The 27824-nt window shown below is 44.9% G+C and overlaps 1 protein-coding gene across 4 annotated transcripts in view; it reads left to right on the top strand.

Moving 5' to 3' along the window:
- si (sucrase-isomaltase) overlaps window positions 1–27824 on the top strand; it is a 228583-nt gene that overhangs the window by 75431 nt on the left and 125328 nt on the right. For all 4 annotated transcript variants that reach the window (XM_078563786.1, XM_078563784.1, XM_078563783.1 and 1 more), the window contains 3 exons: window positions 880–979; window positions 12134–12246; window positions 12447–12572. In XM_078563786.1, coding sequence (XP_078419912.1) covers window positions 880–979; window positions 12134–12246; window positions 12447–12572 — 339 coding nt within the window. The remainder of the gene's footprint in view (window positions 1–879; window positions 980–12133; window positions 12247–12446; window positions 12573–27824) is intronic.

Raw genomic sequence — 27824 nt, 5'->3', positions numbered from 1 at the left:
ACTTAAAGAAACCCTATCTGCGCTGCAAGACCATTTACATTTCCCCCATAAATTTGCCACTCCCACATTGCAGTTTAAGGCCCTTAGAACAGTGAAAATGGGGCTGTTTGAATGCAGTATTCATTTCAAATGACCCTGCTGAATTTGTATTGCCCGCCTGCATGATTCATGCCCCACCCCTTTCCTCTGCCAGTAAAAATGGAAATTCCCGGAAATGGAGTGGGTCTTCCCATCTGGGCCCTGCCCACCATTTTTAAAGGCCTCCAGAGTTGGCCCGACTCTTCAAAAATTCAGTCCATCAACAGAAATAATGACAGCTTGCATTTTTATTGTGCCTTTGTTGTAGAAAATGTTGCTCGATGCTTCACAGAAAGGAAATAATTGGATGCCAAGAAAAAGATTTAGACCAAAAGCTTAGTTAAAGATGCAATATTTTAATAAAGGTCTGAAAGGAGGAAAGGAAAGGGATTACATAGGGAATTTCCAAATATGATGTCAAGGTGCTTAAGCAAAGATCTGCCAATGGTGCCCGCTGTACCAATGTGTACATAATTTGCTCATGGACTATTCTTCAGTTTGTTGGCAGTGTGGGCATGCTTGTGGAATTGGTCAAAAGAAAAAGGTCCAGAATGTTCCTGCATTGTAACAGCACCTAACCTCATCTTGCACTCTGCTTGGTGCCTGTATTATTCTTGGAAAGCACAGCAAGAAGTTTTGTTTCCGAAAAGTTACTATATGAGTGCAAATTGTTGTTAAGCTTGCTGCCTCAAGCAATTTGAGACCTGTGTGACTGTAAAGATTAAATTGTAATTGATACAATAAATGTTGCATGATATAAGTGCTCTCAAGACAGTTAAAGCTATTGTTTTCCTTTAACAGGGGATGCATAATCTCTACGGACATCACACTTTCTTTATGTGTCTGGAAGGGGAGAGTGGCTTAGCCTTTGGTGTTTTTTTGCTGAATAGCAATGCAATGGGTAAGCTTATTGTAATAGCTATGACAAGGGATGATACTAGCCAAGAGGGAAGAACTCAGCATGTGGAGAGTTGGAGGGGCAAAGCCTTAGAAACTTCACAGTATTGCTGAGTGAATCTCTTAGGTTCTGCATGACTGCACCATTTTATGTTGAACTATGTAAAGACACTCAGAGGAATACTCACAAGATTGCATTATAATTAATTGTAGTTGAATATGAATGCATGGCATGGTTCTGTAGTTTTGTTTTTTTGTATTTATAGCTAGCTGGTCCTGGGTCAGGTCTCTGTGCTTAATAAGGAAATTATGTTGTCTGAAAAACAGATAACATTCATCAGGCCAGACAGCTGCTGTGGTGAAAGATAAAGGTTTCAGGCTGATCAACTTTCATTCAGAACTAGATGATGTCAGAGATTAAGGCCACATAATTTGGGCCTGTATTGGTGCTGGTGCCACGGAAACCCAAAACACTTTCAACTATTCCCAGCATGTTCTGCGCCGTGCCTCCCATGTGCACCAGACACATGCAGACTGGATCGATTGTGATGTCAAACAGCCTCTGATGCTGAAGAAGAGTCATACGGACTCTAAACATTAATTCTGTTTCTCTCTCCACAGATGCTGTCAGACCTGCTGAGTTTTCCAGCATTTTCTGTTTTTATATTAGCCTCTGATGCTGATTTGGTAGCTGATCTGCTATTTTGGGCTTTCCAAGTCCTGTAAGTGCCATTTTAATACATCTTCAGCTGGGAGTGTGTCAGCTACCTGAGGGATTATACCCTAAAGGGATCACCATTCAACTTTCTGGTGAGGTGGTTTTGGCTTTCTTTTGCTGCTGCAGAGGTAGTGGAAGCACCATGTTCTGTGTTTCTGGAGTTGACAGAAGCTTTTCGGTTCGCAAGGAAGTGGTTTGAATTTTGTTAAGAAGGTCAGAGAAGTTGGAAGGCTAGTCAGCAGAAAGCCTGCTTTCAGTGATGGGGGCAATAGTTGCAGTTCCTCTTGGGGTGCAGCATGACTTAAGATGCAGAGGCAGAGAGCGGAAACTGTGTGCCAGAGGGAGGAGGAGGAGAACTTTCTGTAGAAGGCCATACCATCAAGTGTGTTTAGGGACCCTTTCCTCTACCTCTACTCAGCCAGGAGCAATGTCTGAGGCACGAAGGAGGTGGTAACTAAGCTGTGCAATCTTGTACAACCAGACCTACAGCTGCAGAGCAGATGAGGACGGTGCTGTCAATGGCCTTAAACATAACTGTAACCCTCAATTTCTACACCAGTAGGTCATTCTAAGCTCGAGTCGGAGACATTTCAACACTTTGCTGCATCAGGAAGGTATACAGAAGGAGAAGGGATTTCATTGTCTTCTCTCTTAATAGAGAGAAGCAAGAGGAGCGAGTACATTGCTTTGCCAAGCTGGCAGATTCCCAATGGCGCAGGGTACTGTTGATGCATGCACAAGGCTTTGCAGGCTCTACGTATCAACAGGGGCATGTGTTGCAACTGCAAGGACCTGCCACTCCATAAACGTCCAGTTGGTATGTGACCATTTGCAGAAGATCCTATAGGATAGGGGAATACTTGCTCGTCTGGCAGCAGTCACAACACATTCATTTTGCACCAGTCAGCCACTACCACCATCTTTGGGCCACCGTGAAGAACCAGAGGCTGGCTGTTGGGTAATAAGGACACTAATTCTACACCTGGCTCATAACACTCCTTACACCACCTGGCCTGTATTGACATTGCTCCTACATTGAAAACCATGCTGCCACCAGGAATATCATGGAGCAGACCGTTGGCATCTATAACCAATAGCCACGCTGCCTAGACCACTCTGGTGGAGCTCTTCAGTACTCGCAGGAGCATGTCTCCAAATACATGCTAGTCAGCTTGTCCTCCAGAGTGCTGCTCTCATGAGGACATAGCCCTTGCTACTAGGCCTTCAGAGAGCATCTCAGGGAAAGGAAGAAGAGGAGGAGGAAGACGAGGGGCAGGATGAATAGTGAAGGCAACCAGGACCTCTTTGCCCAGGTGGCTCACCACCACCTTTTCAAGGGCAATTAGGGTTGGGGAATAAATACTGCCCTAGCCAGTAATGCCCACATCCCATGAAAGAATAAAAAGAAGTGCTGTCTGCGATGAGACACTCACACTTTGGTTTTCATGAGATCTGATTTACACACCACAGCTACTTCACAATTCTCACCTTTCTATTGATCTGCTACATACCATCCTAGTATCCTCCTAGCCAAAATCCTGAAAAAAACCCCAGCAAAAACCATTCCATTACAACTTTATCCAATAATGCTCCCAATAATACATACAAAACTGAACTCACCTTTGTTTATTCCCTTATTGCCTGTCTTGTATGTGTCTTTACACACTGCTACTGCAATGGCTGCCGTATATCTGATGGAAGGCTGCTGAATTTCACTTGCAGGTGGCCTTGCAGGACACCATTGGGCAGCGCTGGACCTTGAGGATCTAGCTTAGGACTGCACCAACTCGGCATGGATGGCAATAGTCTGGGCTTACTGGGTGAGAGCCATGAACAGGGGTGCTGCTGGAGTGGCAGTGGTGAGAGTATGAATGGTGTCATTGTGAGAGAGGACATCAGTTTCGTGCACCACAGAGCAACTGCCACTTCCTCAGGGCATTGCCTAAGCAATCCTAATAAAGTTAAAGGAAAAATTGTTGGATTGCTGTGAAAGCTTGCGTGCACTAGTATCCACAGCCATGCTAGCAGAATGAGTTTGCACGGCACGTATCTGGGCTTGCATGGCAGCAAGCATGGATCTCATGACCTCAGTCTGAGTCTCCACTGTAGCACTGAGACATTGGGTGGCTTCTGTTTGTACTGCAATAGAAGCTGACACCTGGGCCATCAGACGCTGTATCATGGCTGGGTCCTCAAAGACTGTCATGATCTTGACCACGACTTCCAAACTGGAAAGAATGGATTCCGAGCTTCATGTGAAGTCTTCTGCCATGTTGGAGTTAGACATCTTCATGCACTTTCACAGTGACAGAAATGTGTTAGACCAAGCGCCTTTCTGCATGACCATCAGCATCCTCCTTTACGCTGCCCCATCAAAGTCCTCACCTGAATCCCTGTAGCAGAACTCATTTATGATCTCACTTTCTGGGAGCTGGCATGCAAGCTGTCCTTCCTCCGGCCTGGCTGCTTGGGTCTCACCATGTCCTGATCCTGACTCTATGCCCTCTGAGGGATGTGCAATGCCAGCATCTGTGTTGGTGGCTGAGTGTCAGATTTAGTGGCAGTGCTTCTTTATCAGATGTTTAGTGTGGCTCTCGCCCTTCCTGGTGAGACTACACTGCCTGGTCAGGTGGTAACTTTTAGGTATCTGAAAGGAGAAATACAGAAGGGGAGGGTTAGGCTGAGGGAATTAGGATTGGGTGGAAAGGAAGAGGCCCGGGTCACACCATCTGCAGCTTGTGCTTCACGCCAGATAGCAGAATGAAGACAAAGTGGGATTTCAGAAGGTGCAGAAGACAGGAAAGTGTCATCATGTAGTATGTCCTCAATGATACTAGATGCAACAGCCTCAGTCAGAACTGATCCCATGTGACAGACCATTATCTTCTCCAAGAGGCTCGGGAGATGCAGGCGTGCTTTTCCCCGATCGCTTCTCTGTTGTTCCCTGTAGTTTTTGTAACCTTGTCCTGCAAAAGGTGACAAGGATGGGGAGAGAGGTGGGAATACAATTAATTCATTGTAGGATGTGCTGTAAATGTAATCTAGAAGGGTATTATTGTTACCCCTACTTTAGAGTTGCATGGCAAGGCTATGCACAGCCCATCCCCTTAAGAACACATCTGAAAAAAATATTTTGCAAATCCTAGATCTCAATGGTATTGAGGTTTTAAATAACTTTTGGGTAATATTTCAGCAGACTGTAATTTACTTTTTAATTACCAAATGCTGCTGTTATCACTGAAATATATAGAAAGCAACCATTGCAAAAGATGGAACAGAACATTTGTTGTCTGTTAGGTGCAAAAGCAAAGATTTTTTGTGATTGCTCTTTGTATTAAAATTGTAAGTATATTTTTCATAATTTATTAAAATTCAGTATTAGTAGCACAAATAGGAAACATTATAATTGAATGATACAGCTAAAGAAGAGTTATGCTGTAGAAAGTAACAGTGGTTACCAGCTTCAACAATACATGAACAATGTCAATTAGAAATAATTGAGCTGCCATGGTGCCTAACAGTCCATGATGAAAGAATGACGCAATTTTGTTACCAATAGTTCAATATTGCAAAAGGGAAGATAAGGCCTACATGTGACATTCTGGGCAGTCTTTCATGAAGCGCTAGGATTGTCAGGGTAGCATTGTTGAGTGGCAGCAACCAGTGAATGGGTACTTTTCAATTACTTAGGAAGAGACAGTGGGGAGAATATATGGACACTGGGCAAGGGTTGCTTGGATTTGAAGGGCAGGGGTGCCTAATTTTATTTAAATTGAATAGCATCTTCTCTTTCAGTTGCCATGCCTAATGGCACTGTGTCACTGGAACTCTGCTTAGCTGCACGAGCTGCTTTATGGAACAGTTGCCTTAACTTATATTGACGTTGAGGGCCTAAGGGGCCTAGTGCACAGTGTATCTCTAAGTGACGAGCCCCCCTTCTTATCTGGGGCACAATGATAGACCTTTTATTTATTCAATCACGGGATGTGGGCTTCGCTGGCTGGGTCAGTATTTATTGCCCATCCCTAGTTGCCTTTGACAAGGTGGTGGTGAACTACCTTCTTGAACCACTGCAATCCATGTGGTGTAGGTACACCCACTGTGCTCTTAGGGAGGGAGTTCCAAGATTTTTACCCAGCGACAGGGAAGGAACAGCGATATATTTCCAAGTCAGGATGGTGAGTGACTTGGAGGAGAACTTCCAGGTGATGGTGGTGTTCCCATCTATCGGCTGCCCTTGTCCTTCTAGATGGTAGTGGTTGTGGGTTTGGAAGGTGTTGTCTAAGGAGCCTTGGTGAATTCCTGCAGTGCATCTTGTAGATGGTACACACTGCTGCTACTGTGTGTCGGTAGTGGAGGGAATGTTTGTAGATGTGATGCCATTCAAGAAGGCTGTTTTGTCCTGGACGGTGTGAAGCTTCTTGAGTGTCGTTGGAGCTGCACTCATCCAGGCAATTGGGGAGTGTTCCATCACACTCCTGAATTGTGCCTTGTAGATGGTGGACAGGATTTGGGAAGTCAGGAGGTGAGTTACTTGTCACAGGATTCCTAGCCTCTGACCTGCTCTTGTAGCCATAGTATTTATATGGCTAGTCCAGTTCAGTTTCTGGTCAATGGTAACTCCCAGGATGTTGATAGTGGGGGATTCAGTGATGCTAATGCCATTGAATGTAAAGGGGTGATGGTTAGACTTTCTCTTGTTGGAGATTGTCATTGCCTGATACTTGCGTAGCACAAATGTTACGTGCCACTTGTCAGCCCAAGCCTGGATATTGTCCAGGTCTTGCTGCATTTGGAGATGGACTGTTTCAGTATCTGAGGAGTCACGAACGGTGCTGAACATTTGTGTAATCATCAGCGAACATCCCCATTTCTGACCTTAATGTAAGGAATGTCATTGATGACACAGCTGAAGATGGTTGGGCTGAGGACTCTACCCTGAGGAACACCTGCAGTGATGTCCTGGAGCTGAGATAACTGATCTCCAACAACCACAACCATCTTCCTTTGTGCTAGGTATGACTCTAACCAGTGGAAATTTTTCCCCCTGATTCCCATTGACTCCAGTTTTGCTAGGGTTCCTTGATGCCACACTCCGGTCAAATGTGACCTTGATGTCAAGGGCAGTCACTCTCACCTCACCTCTGGAGTTCAGCTCTTTAGTCCATGTTGGAACCAAGGCTGTAATGAGGTCAGGAACCCAAACTGGACATCAGTGAGCAGGTCACAAAACAAAAACAGAATTACCTGGAAAAACTCAGCAGGTCTGGCAGCATCGACGGAGAAGAAAAGAGTTGACGTTTCGAGTCCTCATGACCCTTCAACAGAACTGAGTAATATTAGGAGAGGGGTGAAATATAAACTGGATTAAGGTTGTGGGGGGGGGCCCTCTCCTAATATTACTCAGTTCTGTTGAAGAGTCATAAGGACTCGAAACGTCAACTCTTTTCTTCTCCGCCGATGCTGCCAGACCTGCTGAGTTTTTCCAGGTAATTCTGTTTTTGTTTTGGATTTCCAGCATCCGCAGTTTTTTGTTTTTATATCAGTGAGCAGGTTATTGCTGAGCAAGTGCCGCTTGACAGCACTGTTGATGACCCTTTCCATACTTTACTGATGATCGAGAGTAGACTGATGGGGTGTTAATTGGCCGAGTTGGATTGGTCCTGCTTTTTGTGTACAAGGACATACCTGGGCAATTTTGCACATAGCTGGGAAGATGCCAGTGTTGTAGCTGTACTGAAACAGCTTGGCTAGGGGTGCAGCAAGTTCTGGATCACAAGCTTTCAGTACTATTGCTGGAGTGTTATCAGGGCCTATAGCCTTTGCAGTATCCGGTGCCTTCAGCCGTTTCTTGATGTCATATGGAATGAATTGAATTGACTAAAGACTGGCAACTGTGATGCTGGGGATCTCGGAGGAGGCCAAGATGAATCAACCACATGGCACTTCTGGCTGGAGATTGTAGCAAATGCTTCAGCCTTATCTTTTGCATGGATGTGCTAGGCCTCCTCCATCATTGAGGATGGGGATATTTGCGGAGCCCCTTCCTCCATTGAGTCGTTTAATTGTCCACCACCATTCATGATGGGATGTGGCAGGACCGCAGAGCTTAGATCGGATCTATTGGTCGTGGGATTGCTTAGCTCTGTCTATCACTTGCTACTTATGCCTTTTGACATGCAAGTTGTCTTGTGTTGTAGCTTAACCAGGTTGACACCTCATTTTTAGATTTGCCTTGTGCTGCTCCTGGCATGCCCTCCTGCACTCTTCCTTGAACCAGGGGTGATCCCCTGGCCTGATGGTAAAATGGGAGTTATGCCAGGCCATGAGATTACAAATTCTGTTCGAGTACAATTCTGCTGTTGCTAATGGCCCACAGCGCCTCATGGATGCCCACTCTTGAGTTGCTAGCTCCGTTTGAAATCTATTCCATTTTAGGCAGGCTGGTGAGGATGAGGTCAAGTATGTTTTTCCCTTTTGTTGGCTCCCTCTCCACCTGCCACAGACCCAGTATACCAGCAACGTACTTTAGGACTTGGCCAGCTCGGTCAGTCATGGTGCTACCGAGCCAGCCTTACTGCTGGATATTGAAGTCCCCCACCCAGAGTACATTCTGCGCCCTTGACCCCCTCAGTGTTACCTCCAAGTGATGTTCAACATGGAGGAGCACTGATTCATCAGCTGAGGGAGGGTGGCACATGGTAATCAGCAAGAGGTTTCCTTGCCCATGTTTGACCTGATACCATGAGACTTCATCAGAGTCGATGTTGAGGACACCCAGGGCAACTCCCTCCCAACTGTATACCATTGTGCTGCCACCTCTTCTGGGCCTGTCCTGCCAATGGGACAGGACATACCCAGGGATGGTGATGGTGGTGTCTTGGACATTTTTGTAAGGTGTGATTCCGTGAGGCTGACTGTATCAGGTTGTTGCTTGACTAGTCTGTGAGACAGCTCTCCCAATTTTGGCACTAGCCTCCAGATGTTAGTAAGGGGGACTTTGCAGGGTTGACAGGGCTGAGTTTGCTGTTGTCATTTCCAGTGCTGAGGTCAATGCTGGGTGGTCCGTACAGTTTTGTTCCGTTTTTTTGAGACTTTGTAGTGTTTTGATGCAACTGAGTGGCTTGCTAGGCCATTTCAGAGGGACATTTAAGAGTCAGCCACATTGCTGTGGGTCTGGAGTCACATGTAGGCCAGACCAGGTAAGGACGACAGATTTCCTTCCCTAAAGGACATTAGTGAACCAGATGGGTTTTTACAACAATCGACAATGGTTTCATGGTCATCATTAGACTTTTAATTCTAGATATTTATTGAATTTAAATTCCATCATCTGCCGTGGCGGGATTCTAGCCCTGGTCCCCAGAGCATCACTCTGTGTGTGCTCTGCTTACAAGCAAAAGTGAGACTAAAGCTGGATTGCATGATATACTTCCTTTCTAGTGATGTCATGCTATTAAATCTTAGCACTTTTCATACAAATATGACCGCATTTGTATTGGATATTTTCTTCTTCGTTTTTCTTTATAATTCCACACACAAGTGTTCAAATGTGTTCCAGTAAGGCCTCAATCCATGCCTAACTATTTTTTGACGTGAGAAATATGATATTGCATCAACACTGTTATCTAAGGAGGAGAAATCTCAGGCAAAAGATGATCTTCAGAAAACCTATGTTTATATTGCACATTATGGCAGTGAATGTCTCAAAATATGTTATACAATAAATAGTAACCACTTTTATGCAGGCATTATGATTAGCCATTGCATGAGTATAATTTTGGGCGATCATAATTGCATACTTCACTTTCTACTACATGTATAATGAACAACCCTCATAAGCATCATTATTTACATATAGAATATGGTCTACTTTTAATTCAGGTCAGACACTGTTCCAGGCTGTAAACCATGTTAGCACCTAGCTTCGGCATCAATTGTTATAATCATATTAGGGTTGTTAACATTTAAAGAGAAATCCAGACACTTTGTTTGAACCAATAGAACAACCCACAAGATTTCACGTTTTTAAACAAATTAAACTATTGTATAAAAGACTTAAACAAAACAAGCACTGTTTTGAATTAGCTGGGAAGCATTGAAAAGGTAACCAGAATAAGGGACTGATGCATCCACAGTCAAAAGGTATTAAACAAAGAGTCTCACCTCAGAAAATAGCTGGAACTTGAGGAAAATTAAATTAAATTCCAGAGGGCTGTGGCATACCTTTAGGTAGTCCCGCAAGAAGTAAATAACTTCAAGATATCATAAACTGTGGCCTGGATTTTCTGGTGCTGCCTGCAGGGGGACCTGTTATGGGGGGGGATGGAAAATTTGGTGAGCTTACTGACTTTTGGCGGGAATTTCTGGTCGTGCCCTTCTTAAAACTGAGTGCACAACAGCTAATTCTGCTGATTGCTTCCTTTGTCAGAAAGCTCTGTGAGGACCACTGTAAAATTTTTCCACTAGCTGCGAGCTAGAGTAAATCTTCCAGCAGCTTTTCCCTCATGAAATCCAAACTGTGATTAAGCCCCTACCCACACCCCATGTAGAATGATGAAATTAGTATTTGCTTGGCTTAACTGCCAGCCTGACTAACGCCCATCAACTTTGACCATCTTCGCTCAGTGAACTGCAGGCTGCCAGAGCCCAAATTGTAACTAAACTGCCTTAGGAGCAAATGCCCAGACAAACTAAATAAAAGACTTTCCTCCCTCCCACAGCTTATCTTTATGATGATATAACACGTTTTGGGATGTCCTCAGACAGAACTTTTGGTTAATTATCCCTAACTTAAAAATGCTTCTGTGATCTGAAGAAGTAAATGGATTTTACAGCCCTCCCTATTTATAACTTGCTTATAAACTCCCCTTTGATTCTGAGATCTATATAAATATTTTATATTGCTAATGAATATGATTGCCCTTTCTCCAGACTCTCTGACCCACAAAGACATTCTTATATTTGTAAAGCTTTTTTCAACATTCTTTCATCTGAAAATTATGTACATAATTTAAGTCGTATATTTAAGTAAGTAGAGACCCTTCAGCCACATCTTTGGCTGGGTTTCAATGGAATCGGAGATACTCCATGGAATGGTGAAAATGGCAGCCAGATCTGATTCTAGTTCGGGAGGCATGGGGTTATGAGGGACAATGGGATAGTGGGCGGAGGGGCATGAGGTGACATTGATGGGGAATGGGTGGGAGGTGAGGGGATGTGGGGGGTGAGGGCCAGAGGGCCTCACTGCTTTTATTTTAACTGGGACGAAAGCCTGGAACACTGAGGCGGGCCTTTCCCACAGCCCAACTGAGCACCTGGCAGCCCTGTAACTGTTTCCGAACTCTTTCCGGGGTCGGCTGACCTGATTGCAGCCCACCCGCCCCCAACAATGAAAATCATGTTTTTGTGGGAACTTTCTCCCGAGTTGGGCATGCCGAGCTGAGAAATTTTCAAACTTCCGTTACCCACCTCAAAGATGAAAATCTAGCCCCTAAGGCTTAGCATTGGATCATCCATTGTTTAAGTGTTTATACCCCTCTCTGACCTTGCAGGATAAAGATAGATTATCTTTAAAGTGTAATTAACTTCAAGCTTGCTTGAATTGACCTACTTCAGGGCTTCAGGGTTGCTTATCAGTTTCTTAGCCACTTGTGCCCATTTATCTACATTTAACCTTTTAACCTTCAACCTAAAAGTAATATTCCAAAAACTAAATGTTATTCGAAAACATATAAATTATGAGCTAAATATTCACAAAATGAAACAGAAGGTAGCCTGTGTTTGATTGCTAATGGAAGCACACAGAATTAAATGACTTGTAAAAAAAAAATGACTTTGTGCACTATTAATAACAGTTAATAGCATTCATATTTTAAATAGACTAATGGCTGCATCAAAATAGCACAAAATAAGAATTTTACAGAAGCACACTATGTTGTACTATGAGAGAAAATTAAACTCCATTGTTTTTCATACTTTCATTGTATTATATTTGCCACCGAAGTATTTCTAGAATACAGATAATACACAGATCAGTCCTTGGGTACAACATAAGAGTGCAATCAATTGCATAAAAAACTCCATTGTATTTTTTAACATATGTTTTAATGTTATTTGTAGTCTTTTAATAGCTAGCTGCAAGTATCGTTTATTATTATTGAAAGCTCCACTAAAAGTAGTAGAATTAAAACTCGGCGTAACTATTTATTGTGTACTGCATTGAGTAAGACTAACACATTTGAAGGTCAGGCAGCCATTATTGAACTAATTTTATTTACACCTTCCCAACAGCGAGAGCAGCAGAGAGGGCAATATAACAAAATGCTCGGCTATTACAGTACACTACACTATTTATTATGGCCATCTGTAATGTATTACTATTGACCATAATGGGTAAACCTGATTAACAGATCATGACTCCATTTCTTCTCTTGACAGAGATTGAACTTCAGCCAAGCCCATCAGTAACATATAGGACAATAGGTGGAGTTCTGGATTTTTACATCTTTTTGGGTTCTTCACCTGAAGACGTTGTTCGTGAATACTTAACAGTATGTAAACAATCATTATCAGTAAATAGCAACAGAACTAGATAAAATTACAGAATCATGACTTTCAAACAATTTTGTATACAATTCTTGTCATTTAAGAGGAACTTCTTCTTAGTTAAGTGCTTTACATGTTTTTGTTTGAGATCTATATGATAGTGAACATAATTCATCTATTTCTGTTTTTGGTTGAAATAATGTAGCTGATTGGCAAACCATTAATGCCTGCATACTGGGCTCTGGGATTCCAACTTAGTCGCTGGGGTTATAAAAACCTCAACGATGTTGAAGCTACAGTGAAGAGGAACAGAAAAATCAATCTCCCATATGTGAGTACAGCACATTGTTATAAAAAATTACATTAGTAACATAAAGAAAATAGTTTGATACCTCTGTTTCCTAAAAAGGTTATCATTCAGAAAACATAGTAACACATAGAATTATAGAATGTTACATCACAGGAGGCTATTTGGCTCATCGAGTCCATGCCAGCTCACTGCAAGAGCAACTCGGCTAATTCCCCTGCCTTTTGCTCCTCAGCTAATTTTGAATGCTTGAATAATGATTGAATCTGCCTCCATCACACTCCAGGCAATAAATTCCAGATCCTAGCCACCTGCTGTGTAAAAATTTTTCCCCATATCACCGTTGCTTCTTTCCTAATCACCTTAAATTGGTGGCCTCCAGTTCTCGACCCTTCCACCAACAGGAGCAGTTTCTCCCAATCTACTCTGTCCAGACCCCTCGTGATCTTGAGCATCTCTATCACATCTTCTTTTAACCTTCTCTTTGCTAAGGAGAACAGCGTCAGCTTCGTTAGTCTATCCTCATAATTGCAGTCCCTCATCCATGTAACCATTCTCGTGAATCTTTTCTGCACTCTCTCATGCTTTCACATCCTTCCTAATTGGGCACAATATTCCAGTTGAGGCTGAACCAGTGTTTTAATCAAGTTTCATCGTTACATCCTTGCTTTTATGCTCAATGCCCCTATTTAAAAACCTCGTATGCTTTATTAACCACTTTCTCAACCTACTCTGCCACCTGCAATGATTTATGCACATGCACCTCCAGGCCCCTCTCCACTTGCATCTCCTTTGGAATGGTACCTTGTATTGTATATTTCCTTTCCTTGTTATTTCTATTAGAAAGAATCACTTCAACTTCTCTGCATTAAATTTCGTCTGCCATTTATCCGCCCATTTCTGTCTCCTCTTTAAGTTGATCACTATCCTCCTGACAATTCACAATGCTTTTAAACTTTGTGTCACCCACATATTTTGAAATTGTGCCTTATACACTCAAGTCTAGGTCATTAATATGTTTCAAGAACAGGATTGGATACAACACCGGGTCCTGGAGAACCCCACTATATACCTTCCTCTAATCCAAAAAAAAACAACCAGACTCTCTGCTTCCTGTCACTCAGGCAAGTTCACATCCATGCTGCTACTGACCCTTTCCTTCTATGGCCTTTGACTTTGCTGACAAACCGGTTATGTGGCATTTTATCAAATGCCTTTTGGAAGTCCATGTACACCACATAACCCACATTACCGTCATCAAATCTCTTTGTTACGTCATCAAAAAACTCAATCAACTTAGTTCAACACAATTTTCCCTGAACAAATCCATACTGGCTTTTGTTAATCAAACGACATTTGTCCAAGTGACTTAATTTTGTCCCAAATTATTGTTTCTAAAAGCATTCCCACCACCAAAGTTAAACTGACAGGCCTGTAGTTGCTGGGCTTTCCCAGAAATCCTTTTTTGAACTAGTATGTAACATTTGTAATTCACCAGTCCTCTGGCACCATCCCTGTGTCCAAGGAGGATTTGAAGATTTCGGTCAGTGCTTCTGCAATTTTCACTCTTACTTCCCTTTGGATGCATCCCATCTTGTCCTGGTGACTTCTCTACTAAGTACAGCCAGCCTATCTAATACCTTCCCTTTATCAGTTTTTAGCCCTTCCAGTTTCTTAACTACCCCCTTTTTCACTATGACCTGAGCAGTATCTTTTTCCTTGGTAAAGACAGATGCAAAGTATTAATTTAGCACCTCAGGCATGACCCCTGCCACCATGCATAAATGCACTTTTTAGTTTATTATTGGCCCCAACTCCTCCTCTCATTATCCTTTTGCTATTGTATCCCTACAGAAGACTTTGGGTTCCCTTTTATGTTAGCTGCTGGTTTCTTCTCATGCCCTCTCTTTGCTTCTTTTACTTGTTTCTTCACTTTCCCTCTGATCATTCTATATTCAGCCTGATTCTCACTTGTATTATCCACATGATATCTATCATGTGTATCATTTTCCTGCTTTATCTTACTCGCTGTCTTTCATCATCATTTTTCCTACCTTTTACTGTAAAGGAATATACCTCAACTGTACCCAAACTACCTCCTCTTTAAATTCAGCCCAGTGTTCCATTAATTTTTTGCCTGCCAATCTCTGTTTCCAATTTACCTGGACCATATTATTCTTACACCAATGAAGTTGGCCATCGCACATTAATTATTTTTACTCTGGTTTGCTCCTTGTTCTTTTCCCTAATCACTCTATAACTTATGATACTGTGATCACTGTCGCCTAATTGTTCCCCCATTGACACTTGATCCACTTGACCCACTTCATTCCCTGGAATCAGATCCAACATTGGGCCAGAAACATTCTGATCTAGGAAATTCTCCCGAACACACTTCACAGACTCTTTCCCATCTCTTCCCTTTACACTATCACTGTCCCAGTTGATATATTAGACTATTTAACACTCTCCATTATTACTACTGTAAGGGTGGAATCATCCGTTCCCATTTGCAATAGGCATCATGGTGGGTGGGGCAGAAATCGGTTTCACACCGGCGTGAAATCACTGTGGGATCATCCAGTGGTATCCCAATGCAAATCCTGCTGAGGCTGGCGTGAACCCAGTTTGCATCCAGCAAATGGGATGCAAAGTAAGACCTGTCCGAAAACATCCCGCCATGCCCGATTTACTGTTATGCCAGCGAGAAGACACACCGGCCTAGAACACGACTGGACAAGTGTGACATGCAGAAGCTGGGTCTTATCTTTAGGGCCTTGCTCAGATCGCGGACACCTGAGGAAAAGAAAATGCTGGAGGCTTACAGCTACTGGACCTTGTGCATCCCATGCTGGGTGGATCCTCATGCATATGCCTCTGCTGCAAAGCAGTTCTCAGAAGTGGGAGGTCTCCATGCAGCAGCTTCAACTTTGCTGAGGCTTCGGAACTTCACGGACTTCACCGTGGGCTCACGCCATCTTCCATGGTCTCCATTGATGCTTCGGACCTTCTTTGGAACTTCATGGTCTTAGCCATGGTCTGATATGGATGATTGGCGAAGGGTGGTAGGGAGAGGGGACGGTCTAGGTGCGCGTTGGAAAGGAAGGTGACCAGGGTGGGGTGGAGGGCTGAGGTTGGGAGGGCGGCTTTGGTGTCAGGTTGGGTGATGTTGGGGGAATGAATGTGTCAGGGGAGGTGAGGTTGGGAGCAGGAGGCGGTGTTGGGGAGGTTAGATTGGGAGGGGGGAGGAGGAAGTACACGGGGACGGAGGGGCCGGTGTAATGGGGGAGAATGGTGCAAGTGGGGAGATAGACGTAAGAGAGGGAGTTGGAGGGTGAAAGATGTCCGGGGGGAGGAGGGAGTAAGGTTGGGGGCGTGGGGTGGGTGGAATGTTCAGATGAATGACTCCACAGGCGCCTCCCTTGCACAATGACTGCCTCCAGGGAAGCAAACTTGGGGTTGGTGTGCTAGGAGGGGTGGTTGGAGTAACAGAAGGCAGAGGGAGCTGGTAGTGTGGGAGGGGGAGCGTGCGACAGTATCGGTAGAGGGGGCATCAAGGGTGGTTAGTGGCAACACGGAGGTAAACATGGACAAGAGTTGTGGGAAGGAGGAGGTCAACGTGGATGGGGTGGGATTCTCGGGAAGGTAGGGAATGTGCATGTTCACCTGGACATCCTGGAATGATATGAGGGCTTTCAGATTATAAAGTGACAAAATGTGCAATCACTTGTGATCAGAATTTCTTAAATTTTCTAGGCCTACCACTTCTTTTAGGTGCTGCCCTGACAACCACAGCAGGGGTAGAGACAACCTGTGCAATGATTGGCGCTGTTGCCCCTGATGACTTCGGTATCCATCCTCTGGAAAGCTGAGGCCTTGAGGGCCCCGCCTTGCATTAGTTGTCCTCCTGTAGGCCAGTTGCTCCCTCTTTGGTGACAGAGGATGAGTTTGAGGGTGTCACAGGCTAAGGGGACCCAGAGGGAGCAGACATCTTCTGAGATTCCTGAATGGATGACCCAGGGTTTCCAGCTGCTGCTGCCCCTCCCTTCAAGTGCCGCGGCCTGACTCCTTGAGGATAAGAAGCATCTGGAGAGATGTTGAGGCGCTTTGTTTCCCTCCCACGCTGCCTCTGCGAGAAGTTACTCATGGCTGTCGCGATGAAGTGCAGGTCTGCACACATCTTCGCGTTCTGTTGGACCAGGGTCTCCATGGCATCTGCCATCCTCCCCATAGACACCTCCATACGAGCACATGTGGGCACCAGTTCATCAGAGAGTAGGCGGATGCATTCCTCCAACTTGTGTGTCACTCTGTTGAGGGCTTCCAACAGCTCTGCGTGATGTTCCTCTGCCTTCTGTTGACTCTCCACGATGAGTTGGAAGGCCGAATCCAGAGGGTTGTCACCTGGCTCAACCTTACAGATGCCTCATCCCCAGCAGTCCTCCGAGTGCCAGGAAGCTTGGCTGAACCTGCCTCCTCCTGCTGCAGACGCATGTTCCTGTGATGACACCACATTGTGAACCAGAACCTGCTCTACATCTAGGTCCCACTGAGGTGTATATCTCTGTGCTGGTGCAGGGTGTGGGTAATCGCTGTGATGGGTCTTCCAGGCTGTTTATTTCCAACTGTTCAATGGAGGAGGTGTTCTCTTGGCTGGAGATGAGGGACTGGCTGGCTGAGAGCATCGGTTGCTTGGCAGAGCTCCCTGTGAACCAAAGTAGAGGAGTGCATGGCAGCAGTCAAAAACAGGAGAGAGAGCACTCACCTTTGTGTTGAGAGAGGGATGATCTGATGCAGGAGCCTTATGTGGGTGTACCCCGCTGACCTCACTGTCACTGCAGACATAGTCCGCGTCCTCACCAGTCAGCGTGATGGCACACTGCTCAAAATGAATGAGGGGCCCAATGTAGACCACTCCACCCTTGGCCTGGGACCTCTCCTGTTGTGAGCCAACTTCTTCTCCTGCATGAAAACAGATGGAGAACGTGTGAACAGGATGCATGCCGTGGCAGATGATAGCTATGTGTGAAATGTTTGTGTGGTGAGCAGAGCCGTGGATGGGATGAGGACGTGAGCTCCAGAGGATATGAGCCTGATGGAGATGTAGGGTTTGTGTGTGAGTTAGCGGTGTTGAACCTTGAGGTATGAGATCCCTGTGGATGTGTGATGGGTTTGGGAGCATGGTTTGAGAGTGATGCAGTGGTTGACTTACCCTGGCGGAACAGTTGAGATAGTTCATCCTCTTCCTGCACTGGATGGTCGACCTCCTCTGTGCTCCTTTTGCGCTGACTGCCACTGCCGCTGCCTCCCAAATCGGATCGGTGACTATGGTGAACTTCCTGTGGCCAGAGCGGGGGTGGAGGACATCGCCTCGAACTTCCACTGCGTCCAGCAAGAAGCCAGAGAGGCATCACTAAATATGGGGGCTGCCATCACCTTTGCTTTCAGGGCCAACTGTCGCCTGGAGCAGTCTTAGTCTGTAGACCAGTAGGGTGCACTCTGGTGCGCTTTAAATATGGCGCCCAGAGTGAGGAAGTGCTGAGGTTATGGCGTGGTGTGCAAATCTGAATCCAGCCACCAGCGACCTGTGATTGTATTATTGATGATGTGAGACACGGGGGAAGAAGATGATACGCCGCAAAAACCAGCCATTGCGGCTGGTGGGTAAAACATTGTTTTTCACGCCTGCCACTGCACTTAGTGCAATTCTGGGTCGATTCCACCCTATAAATCTTGCATGTCTCGATAATTTCCTTAAAAATTTGTTCCTCTACGTTTGTCCCACTGTTTGGTGGTCTATAAAATGCACCCAGTAGTGTAATTGTGCAGCTATTGTTCCTTAGCGCGAACTAAATATGTTCTTGCCCCCTCTAGGTCATCCTCTCTCTCCAGCAATGTAATATTCTCCTTAATCAATACTGCTACTCCTTCCTCCTTTCTTTCTTTCACTATCTTTCCTCATCACCTCATATCCAGGAATATTAAATACCTAGTCCTGCCCTTTTTAGAGCCAGATGTTCATTATTGCCGCAACATTATATTCCTACAGGGTTATCTGCACCTGCAGCTCACCATCCTTATTTACCACACTCCGTGCATTCACATTCATGCACAGTGAACCTAAGTTCGAACTTATTACATTCTCTCTTACTCAGATCCCACCTAATATTTCCTATTCTAGTGCTACCTGTCTCTCCCAATTTTCTGTGCACTTTGATTTTCCTCTCTAGTGTTAGCTCCTGCTTCCCACACCCCTGGTCAAGTTAGCTTAAATCAGTTCTTCCCAAACTTTTACCCAGTGCGTCCCCATTTTAATGCCCTGGATCGGTGTGACGCAGAGAGAAAATTGGGGGGGGAGGGTGCAAGAGTTGTTGACTGGAGGGGCGGTGGGTGGGTGGTGAGGAGAATGGCTTTCAGTTGTTGAGCAGTGGGGGTGATTTTCATTGTTGAGTGGGGGGTGGGCAGTAACAAACCAAAACAGCGGGATAGTAGCCTTCACTATTTAATTATTAAAGTGCGCACTAACTTTGAACATATGAAAATCATGTGCCTTTAAATTTAAACTATTTTGTGAAAAAGTTATCTTACTCACTGGGCCTAATGAGACACCTGGGCATGATATAGACCAGTGTGCTAAATCCCCTCCCCTCCCAAATTTGAGCCAGGAAAAAAATTGGGAGTGCTCACAGCAGACATTGAGGCTGTCAGTGCGAAGCTTGTTCACTCCCCTACCAGCGAACTGCAAGACCGGGAAAAAAAATCGGGTACACGAATCATGGCACCTTAGAGCCAGTCCCAGAACTTATTTGACAGAGTTTCTGCTCCACAGCTGCCTTTAAGGCCTTGGAGCTCATGACCCTAAAATCTTGTCCTGTGACCCCACAGGAAGTCGTGATCCATGGTTTGGGAGTCCCTGGTTTATATCCTCCCTATTAGTATTAGCAAATCATTGGTCCTGGCTCTGTTGAAGTACAGTCAATCCAACCTAGAAACATCCCATCTTCCCCTAAACTGGCCCAGTGTCCCAGGAAATCTGAAGCCCTATCTCCTGCACTGCAGCCACATATTCAACTGCTTTATCCTCCTATTTCCATACCCGCTGGTGCATGGTACCGGGCATAATCGATAGATTACTACCTTTGAGATCCTGCTTGTTAATATCTTTACTAGCTCCCTAAACTCTGACTGGAGGACCTCTTCCTTTTTCCATCTACACTGTTGGCCTAAGTATGGAGTCGGCGAAGAGTTGTTCATTTTCTCCCCCCAGGGTGCTCTGTATCCACTCAGTGACATCCTTAACCCTGGCATCAGGGAGACAACATACTATCTTGTATTCATATCAGTAGCTGCAGAAGCATCCGCTTATTCCTCAAACTATTAAATCCCCTTTCACTGTTGTTTTTCTTATCTTCCTCCTGCCCCTCTGTAGAGCTGAACTAGCCATGGTGCAGAGGAATTGGCTTTGGCTGCACTCCCTTGAACTTCAGAACAAAATACTGTTAGGGAGTGAGATGCCAGGGACTCCTGCACTACTTGTCTGGCCTTCCTCGACTGCATGGTGGTCTCCCATCCCCTCTCTGCCTGTATAGCCCAAAGCTGTGGGGTGACCACATCTATCCACAAAACTCTCAGCCTGGAGATGTACTGCAGTGACACAAGCTGTTGCATAAGTTATGAAATCCACTGCTCAAGTTGCTGCAGCTGACGACACTCTCTGCGCATGTGGATGTCTACCAAACCACATGAGAAGTGTCCTGGAATTCCCACAAGGAACTGAATGCACACTCCACAGGAACAAACTTCCCTGCCATGCCTTTGTTTATGACACCATTAAATTAAATTGAATAAAGGCTGACCAGGTCCTCAGCAATTAGTTGCTTCTCCTGTGCTGACATCACTTTATTTTATACTGAGGTGAGCTGACATGCTTTTACTTAATTTAAAATGTACCAACAAAACAGACTCCTTTAATGTTACTGTCCCTTAAAATTTCAAGTATATCCCCTAGGTGTGATTGGTTAATTGAACAATGATTTTAATTACATGCTAAATTATCGATTTGGGTTTAATTTTTATACTAATTAATTGATCAAGTCTTACTTCACATTTGATTAATTCATATTAAATTAAAAGCTTACCAGAAAACACACCGCATGTGACCCCTTGTCCAGTGACTTCACTTCACAATTTATTTTTTACATACGAACGTACAAACTAGGAGCAGGAATAGGCCACTCGGCCCCTCAAGCCTGCTTCGCCATTCAATAAGATCATGGCTGATCTGAATGCAGCCTCAACCCCAAATTCCTCCCTACCCTGGATAACCTTTAACCCCTTTGTTAATTAAGAATTTATCTAGCTCTGGCCAGAGTGGACTGGGAGCTTTTAAAAGCTTACTTTTAGGTATATCTGCATCAGGGCAGTGGGACTTATTCAAGGAGGAAATAGGGAGAGTACAGGGCAAACATATTCCAGAAAAGACAAAGGGTGGGACCAACAAATCCAGGGATCCCTGGATGTCAAGGGATATACAGGATTGGATAAAGAGAAAAAGGGAGACTTATGGCAGATACCGAGGGCTCAAAACAGCGGAAGGCCTAGAGGAGTATAGAATGTGCAGGGGGAACTTAAAAAGGAAACTAGGAGAGCAAAAAGGGGGCATGAAAAAACATTGGCAGATAAAATAAAGGAAATCCAAAGTTATTTTACAAGTACATTAAGAGTAAGAGGATAACTAGAGAAAGAGTAGACCCCATTAAGGACCATAGTGGTAATTTGTGTGTGGAGCCAGAAGACGTAGGTAGGGTTCTAAATGAATACTTTGTGTCGGTGTTCACAAATGAGAGGGATGACGTGGGTATGGAAATCAGGCAGAAGGACTGTGGTATAATTAAAGAAATTAACATAGAAAGGGACGAGGTTCTAAGTGGTCTGGCAGGCTTAAAAGTAGATAAATCTCCAGGCTCAGATGAAATGTATCCCAGGCTGTTGAGTGAAGCAAAGGAGGAGATAGCAGGGGCGCTGGCAATAATTTTCAATACCTCTCTGACCACAGGAGAGGTGACAGAGGTCTGGAGGACAGCCAATGTGGTACCGTTATTCTAGAAGAGAGGGAGGTATAAACCAGGGAACTACAAGCCAGTCAGTCTAACCTCAGTGGTGGGGAAACTATTGGAAGCAATTCTGAGTGACTGAATTAATCTACACTTGGAGAGGCTGGGATTAACCAAGGATAGTCAGCATGGTTTTGTTAAGGGGAGGTCATGTCTGACCAATTTGATTGAATTTTTCGAAGAGGTGACCAGGTGTGTAGATGAGGGCAGTGCATTTGATGTAGTCTACTTGGACTTCAGCAAGGCTTTTGATAAGGTCCCGCATGGGAGACTGGTAATGAAGGTAAGAGCCCATGGGATCCAAGGCAATTTGGCAAATTGGATCCAGAATTGGCTGAGTGGCAGGAAGCAGAGGGTGATGGTCAAGGGGTGTTCTTATGACTGGATGCCTGTGTCCAGTGGGGCTCCACAGGGACCGGTGTTGGGTCCCTTGCTGTTTGTGGTATATATAAAATTTAGACTTGAATACAGGAGGGTTGATCAGTAAGTTCGCGGATGACACGAAAATTGGTGGGGTGGCAAATAGTGAGGAGGATAGCCTTAGATTACAGGAGGATATAGACAGGCTGGTCAGATGGGCTGACCAGTGGGAAATAGAATTTAATCTGGGTAAGTGTGAGGTGATGTACTTGGGCAGGACAAACAAGGCACAGGAATATACAATGAATGGTAGGACCCTGGGAAGTACTGAGGATCAGAGTGACCTTGGTATGCATGTCCACCAGTCCCTTAAGGTAGCAGGACAGGTAGATAAGGTGGTTAAGAAAGCATATGGGATACTTGCCTTTATTAGCTGAGGCATAGAATATAAGAGCAGGGACGTTATGTTGGAACTGTATAAAACGCTGGTTAGGCCACAGCTGAAGTATTGCGTGCAGTTCTGGAACCTGCATTATAGGAAGGATGGATTTGCACTAGAGAGAGTGCAGAGTAGATTTACCAGGATGTTGCCTGAGCTGGAGAGTTTTAGTTACGAGGAGAGATTGGATAGACTGGGGCATTATTTTCCCTGGAGCAGAGGAGATTGAGGGGGGAAATGATTGAGGTGTATAAAATTATGAGGGGCATAGATAGGGTAGACAGAAAGGAACTTTTCCCCTTGGTGGAGGGATCAGTAACCAGGGGGCATAGATTTAAGGTAAGGGGCAGGAGGTTTAGAGGGGATGTGAGGAAGAATTTTTTCACCCAGAGGGTGGTGGGAATCTGGAACTCTGCCTGAAAGGCTGGTAGAGGCAGAAACCCTCATAACATTTAAGAAGTATTTGGATATGCATTTGCGATGCCATGGCATACAAGGTTATGGGCCTAATGCTGGAAAATGGAATTAGAATAGTTAGGTATTTGTTTGACTGGCGCAGACTCAGTGGGCCGAAGGGCCCTTTTCAGTGCTGTAGACCTCTATGACTCTATAAAAGTATTCAAAGACTCTGCTTCCACCACCTTTTGAGGAAGAGAGTTCCAAAGACACTCAACCACCTAAGAGAAAAAATTTCTTGTCCCTCCCCTTTGGTTCAGACTGAAAGCTCATAACCTACTCCACTCGCGGCTTGCTTGCTTCTTCACTCCGTTCAAGTACTGTTGGTTTCTTTGCTCAGAGCCCGGCCTGCTTGTCTCTCCGCCCTGACCCTGGCCTGCTTGTTTCTCCACTCTGCTCTCAGCCTGCTTGTCTATCCGTTCTGCTCCCGGCCTGCTGCTTTCTCCACTCCACTCCCAGCCTGTTCGTTTCTCCACTCAGAATCACAGAAATTTAATGGCACAGAAGGAGGCCATTCAGCCCAACGTGTCTACACCAGCTCTCCAAATGAGCATTATGACCTAGTACCATTGCCCTGCCTTTTCCCCGTACCCCTGCACATTGTTTCTATTCAAATTATTATCTAATGCCCTTTTGAATGCCTCGATTGAACCTGCCTCCACCACACTTCCAGGCAGTGCATTCCAGACGCAAGCCATTGGTTGTGTGAAAAAGTTTTTTCTCACATCACATTTGCTTCTTTTGCAAATTACTTTAAATCTGTGCCCTCTTGTTCTTGATCATTTTATGAGTGGGTACAGCTTCTCCCTATCTACTCTGTCTAGCTGCCTCATGATTTTGAACATCTCTATCAAATATCCTCTTAGCCTTCTTTTCTCCAAGGAAAACAGTTCCAACCTCTCCAATCTATCTTTGTCACTGAAATTTCTCAACCCTGGAACCACTATTATAAACCTCTTCTGCAGTCTCTCCAATGTGTTCACACCCAGAACTGTACACAGTACTCCAGCTGAGGCCTAATGAGCGTCTTATATAAATTCAGCATAACCTCCTTGCTCTTGTACTCTATGCCCCTATTAATAAAGCCCAGGATACTATATGTTTTATTAACGGCTCTCTCCATCTGTCCTGCCACCTTCAATGACCTATGCACATATACACCAGGGTCTTTCTACTCCTGCACCCTCTTCAAGATTTCACCCCTGATTTTATATTTTCTTCCTACCAAAATGCATCACCTCACACTTCTCCACATTGAACTTCATCTGCCAACTCTCTGCTGACTTCACCAACTTGTCTATGTCCTTTTGAAGTTCTACACTGTGCTCCTCACAGATTACAACACTCCCAAGCTTTGCATCATCTGTAAACTTTGAAACTGTTCCCTCCACACCTAGATCTAGATCATGAATATATATCAGGAAAAGCAAGGGTCCCAATACTGACCCCTGGGGAACTCCATTACAAACCTTCCTCCAGCCTGAAAAATATCCATTGACCATTACCCTCTGCTTCCTACTTTTCAGTCAATGTTGTATCCACGTTGCTACTGTCCCTTTTATTCCATGAGCAATAACTTTTCTCACAAGTCTGTTGTGTAGTCAGCTCTCATCCATTTAATTATTCTTACTCTGGATTGCCTATCGTTCTTTTCTATCGTCATCCTAAAATGTACAATGTAATGATCACTGTCTCCTAAATGTTCCCGCACTGACTCTTGATCTACTTGGCCCACCTAATTTCCAAGAACTAGGTTCAACAGTATGTCTTTTCTTGTTGGATTGGACACATATTGCTGTAGAAAATTTTCCTGAACACCGTCTAGGAACTTTTGCCTCTCTCCACCCTTTATGCTACCACTGTCCCAGACTACATTCAGGTAATTAGTCACCCATTATAACTACTCTATAATGCTTGCATCACTCTGTAATTTCCCTGCATATTTGTTCTTCTACGTCCTTCTCACTATTTGGCAGTCTATAGACTACACCGAGCAATGTAGTTGTACCTCTTTTGTTCCTTAGCTCTAGCCAAGTTGATTCTGCCCTTAAACCCTCTGGGAAGTCCTCTTTCTCCAGCACTGCAATGCTCTCCTTAACCAACAGTCACCCCTCCTCCTTTCCTTCCTTTCCTATCTTTTCTGAACACCTTGTACCCGGGAATGTTTAACACCCTGTTCTTCCCTTCCTTGAGCCAGGTCCATGTTATCGCCAAAGCATCATATTTCCACATGGCAATCTGCGCCTGTAACTCCCCAATCTTATTTACTATACTCCGTGCATTCAAATACATGCATAGTAACCCTGATTTAGATTTTGTTACTTTCTCCCTCAATCCAACTTTACCTATTAACTTACTATTCTCTATGCTAGTGCTATCTGTCCCTCCCAGTATTTTGTGCACCCTGAAATTCCTCTCTAATATTTTCTCTTGGTTCCCACACCCCTGCTGAGTTAGTTTAAAGCCTTCCCAACAGCATGAGCAAAACGCCCTGCGAGGAACTCAGTCCCAGCTCTGTTCAGGTGCAACCCATCTGGCTTGTATAGGTGCCATCTCCCCCAGAACCAGTCCCAGTGTCCTAGGAATCTAAAGCTCTCCCTCCTGCACCATCTTTCTAGCCGTGCATTCATCTACCTCCTCCTATTTCTGTACTCACTGGCACGTGGTACTGGGAGTAATCCGGAGATTGCTACGTTTGAGGTCCTGCTGGCTAATTTTCTACATTGTTCCCTAAATTCTGATTACAGGCCCACATCCCCCTTCCTCCCTAAGTCATTGGTAGCAATATGGACCACGACCTCTGGCTGTTTACCCTTCCCCAGAAGATTGTCCTGTAGCCGCAGTGTGACATCCTTGACCCTGGCACTAGGGAGGCAACATACCATCCTGGAGTCACGTCCACGGCCACAGAAACACCTGTTTGTTCCCTGAACCAATGAATCTCCTATCACTATTGCTTTTTCTTCTTCCTCCCCACCTGTACAGCCGAGCCGCTTGTGGTGCCACAAACTTGGCTCTGACTGCACTCCCCTGAAGAACAAGCGCCCTCACCAGCTTCCAAAACGGAAAACCAGGGGACTCCTGCACTACCTGCCTACTACTTTTGGACTGCCATGTCTTAACCCTACTTCCCTTACGTTAACTTTATTCTACTTTGGATTATTTATACTACTTTATTACTAAATTTCCTTATTCCTGGTGCTTCTCAGTTAAATCCAAGTATAGCAACTTGTTTAAAAATATTATACTTTTCTAATTTACTCACCAGGTCCTACTTACCAAGGCAGATACTCTCCTTTCTGAGGAAAGGTAGAAAAGGAAAGGAGCACCTCTTCCCTCCTCACCAAACTCCCTCAGTCACTCCTGCACTCACCCTGCTTGTTTCTCCGCTCTGATCCCGGTCTGCTTGTTTCTCCACTCCGATCCCGGTCTGCTTGTTTCTCCACTCCGACCTCGGTCTGCTTGTTTCTCCACTCTGATCCCGGTCTGCTTGTTTCTCCACTCTGATCCCGGTCTGCTTGTTTCTCCACTCTGATCCCGGTCTGCTTGTTTCTCCACCCCGAACCCGGTCTGCTTGTTTCTCCACTCCGACCCCGGTCTGCTTGTTTCTCCACTCTGACCCCGGTCTGCTTGTTTCTCCACTCTGATCCCAGTCTGCTTGTTTCTCCACTCTGATCCCATTCTGCTTGTTTCTCCACTCTGATCCCAGTCTGCTTGTTTCTCCACTCTGATCCCAGTCTGCTTGTTTCTCCACTCTGATCCCAGTCTGCTTGTTTCTCCACTCTGATCCCAGTCTGCTTGTTTCTCCACTCTGATCCCAGTCTGCTTGTTTCTCCAGTCTGATCCAGGTCTGCTTGTTTCTCCACTCTAACACCGGTCTGCTTGTTTCTCCACTCTGACCCCGGTCTGCTTGTTTCTCCACTCTGACCCCGGTCTGCTTGTTTCTCCACTCTAACCCCGGTCTGCTTGTTTCTCCACTCTGATCCCGGTCTGCTTGTTTCTCCACTCTGACCCCGGTCTGCTTGTTTCTCCACTCTGACCCCGGTCTGCTTGTTTCTCCACTCTGACCCCGGTCTGCTTGTTTCTCCACTCTGACCCCGGTCTGCTTGTTTCTCCACTCCACTCCCAGTCTGCTTGTTTCTCCACTCCACTCCCGGTCTGCTTGTTTCTCCACTCTGATCCCGCTCTGCTTGTTTCTCCACTCCACTCCCGGCCTACTTGTTTCTCTACTCAAATCCTGGTCTAATTTATATTTCTCCACTCCACTCCCAATCAAGATCTATGGTTTGGTCTTAAACATGGTATATGTGAATTCTGCCTTCTGCCTCTGTTGACCAAAACTACAATTGTAGTTCTACGCTAAATAATCAGACAGTGAAGGGTGCAATGCAAATCTAATCTTTACATGCTTTGTTTACAGAGACACACATTATAAATGTGCCTTCAAATCCAACAACCAATTCAGTCTGCTCTATATTCTTTTAATTAAATCAAGTAAACTAAATCAACAAAACGAGGGACAAATTAAAAGGCAGCCCCTTAAAGGGATACTGCAAAAAGGAAGACAAAGTCTTAAAGGAAACTTGCAAACATCACATTAAAACGTGATTGAAGGGGTCGATAAAGCACCTTAGTCCCCATGGTGCCCACCAGGCATGGAATACCTCGATCGTGCCGGCAGACAATGTATGCTCCCTCTCCAAGGACACCCGGCTGCGTATATAGCCGTGGAAGAGGTGCAATGTGCTCTATATAGGAGCACAAGTGAATCCCCAGTTAATGCCTACTACTGAATATAATTAAACACTCAATTGATATACAATTAACACATCTGGACTTTAGAAACCAATCACTACTCTGTGTAGATTTTTAATGTGTATAAGCAGACCTGTTTGCAATGGGCAGTGG

The sequence above is a fragment of the Cetorhinus maximus genome, chromosome 19, assembly GCF_964194155.1.
Source record: "Cetorhinus maximus chromosome 19, sCetMax3.hap1.1, whole genome shotgun sequence".
NCBI classification, from domain to species: Eukaryota; Metazoa; Chordata; class Chondrichthyes; order Lamniformes; family Cetorhinidae; genus Cetorhinus; species Cetorhinus maximus.
The sequence above is the reverse complement of the archived record's forward strand: the minus strand, read 5'-3'. Positions and strand labels throughout refer to the sequence as shown.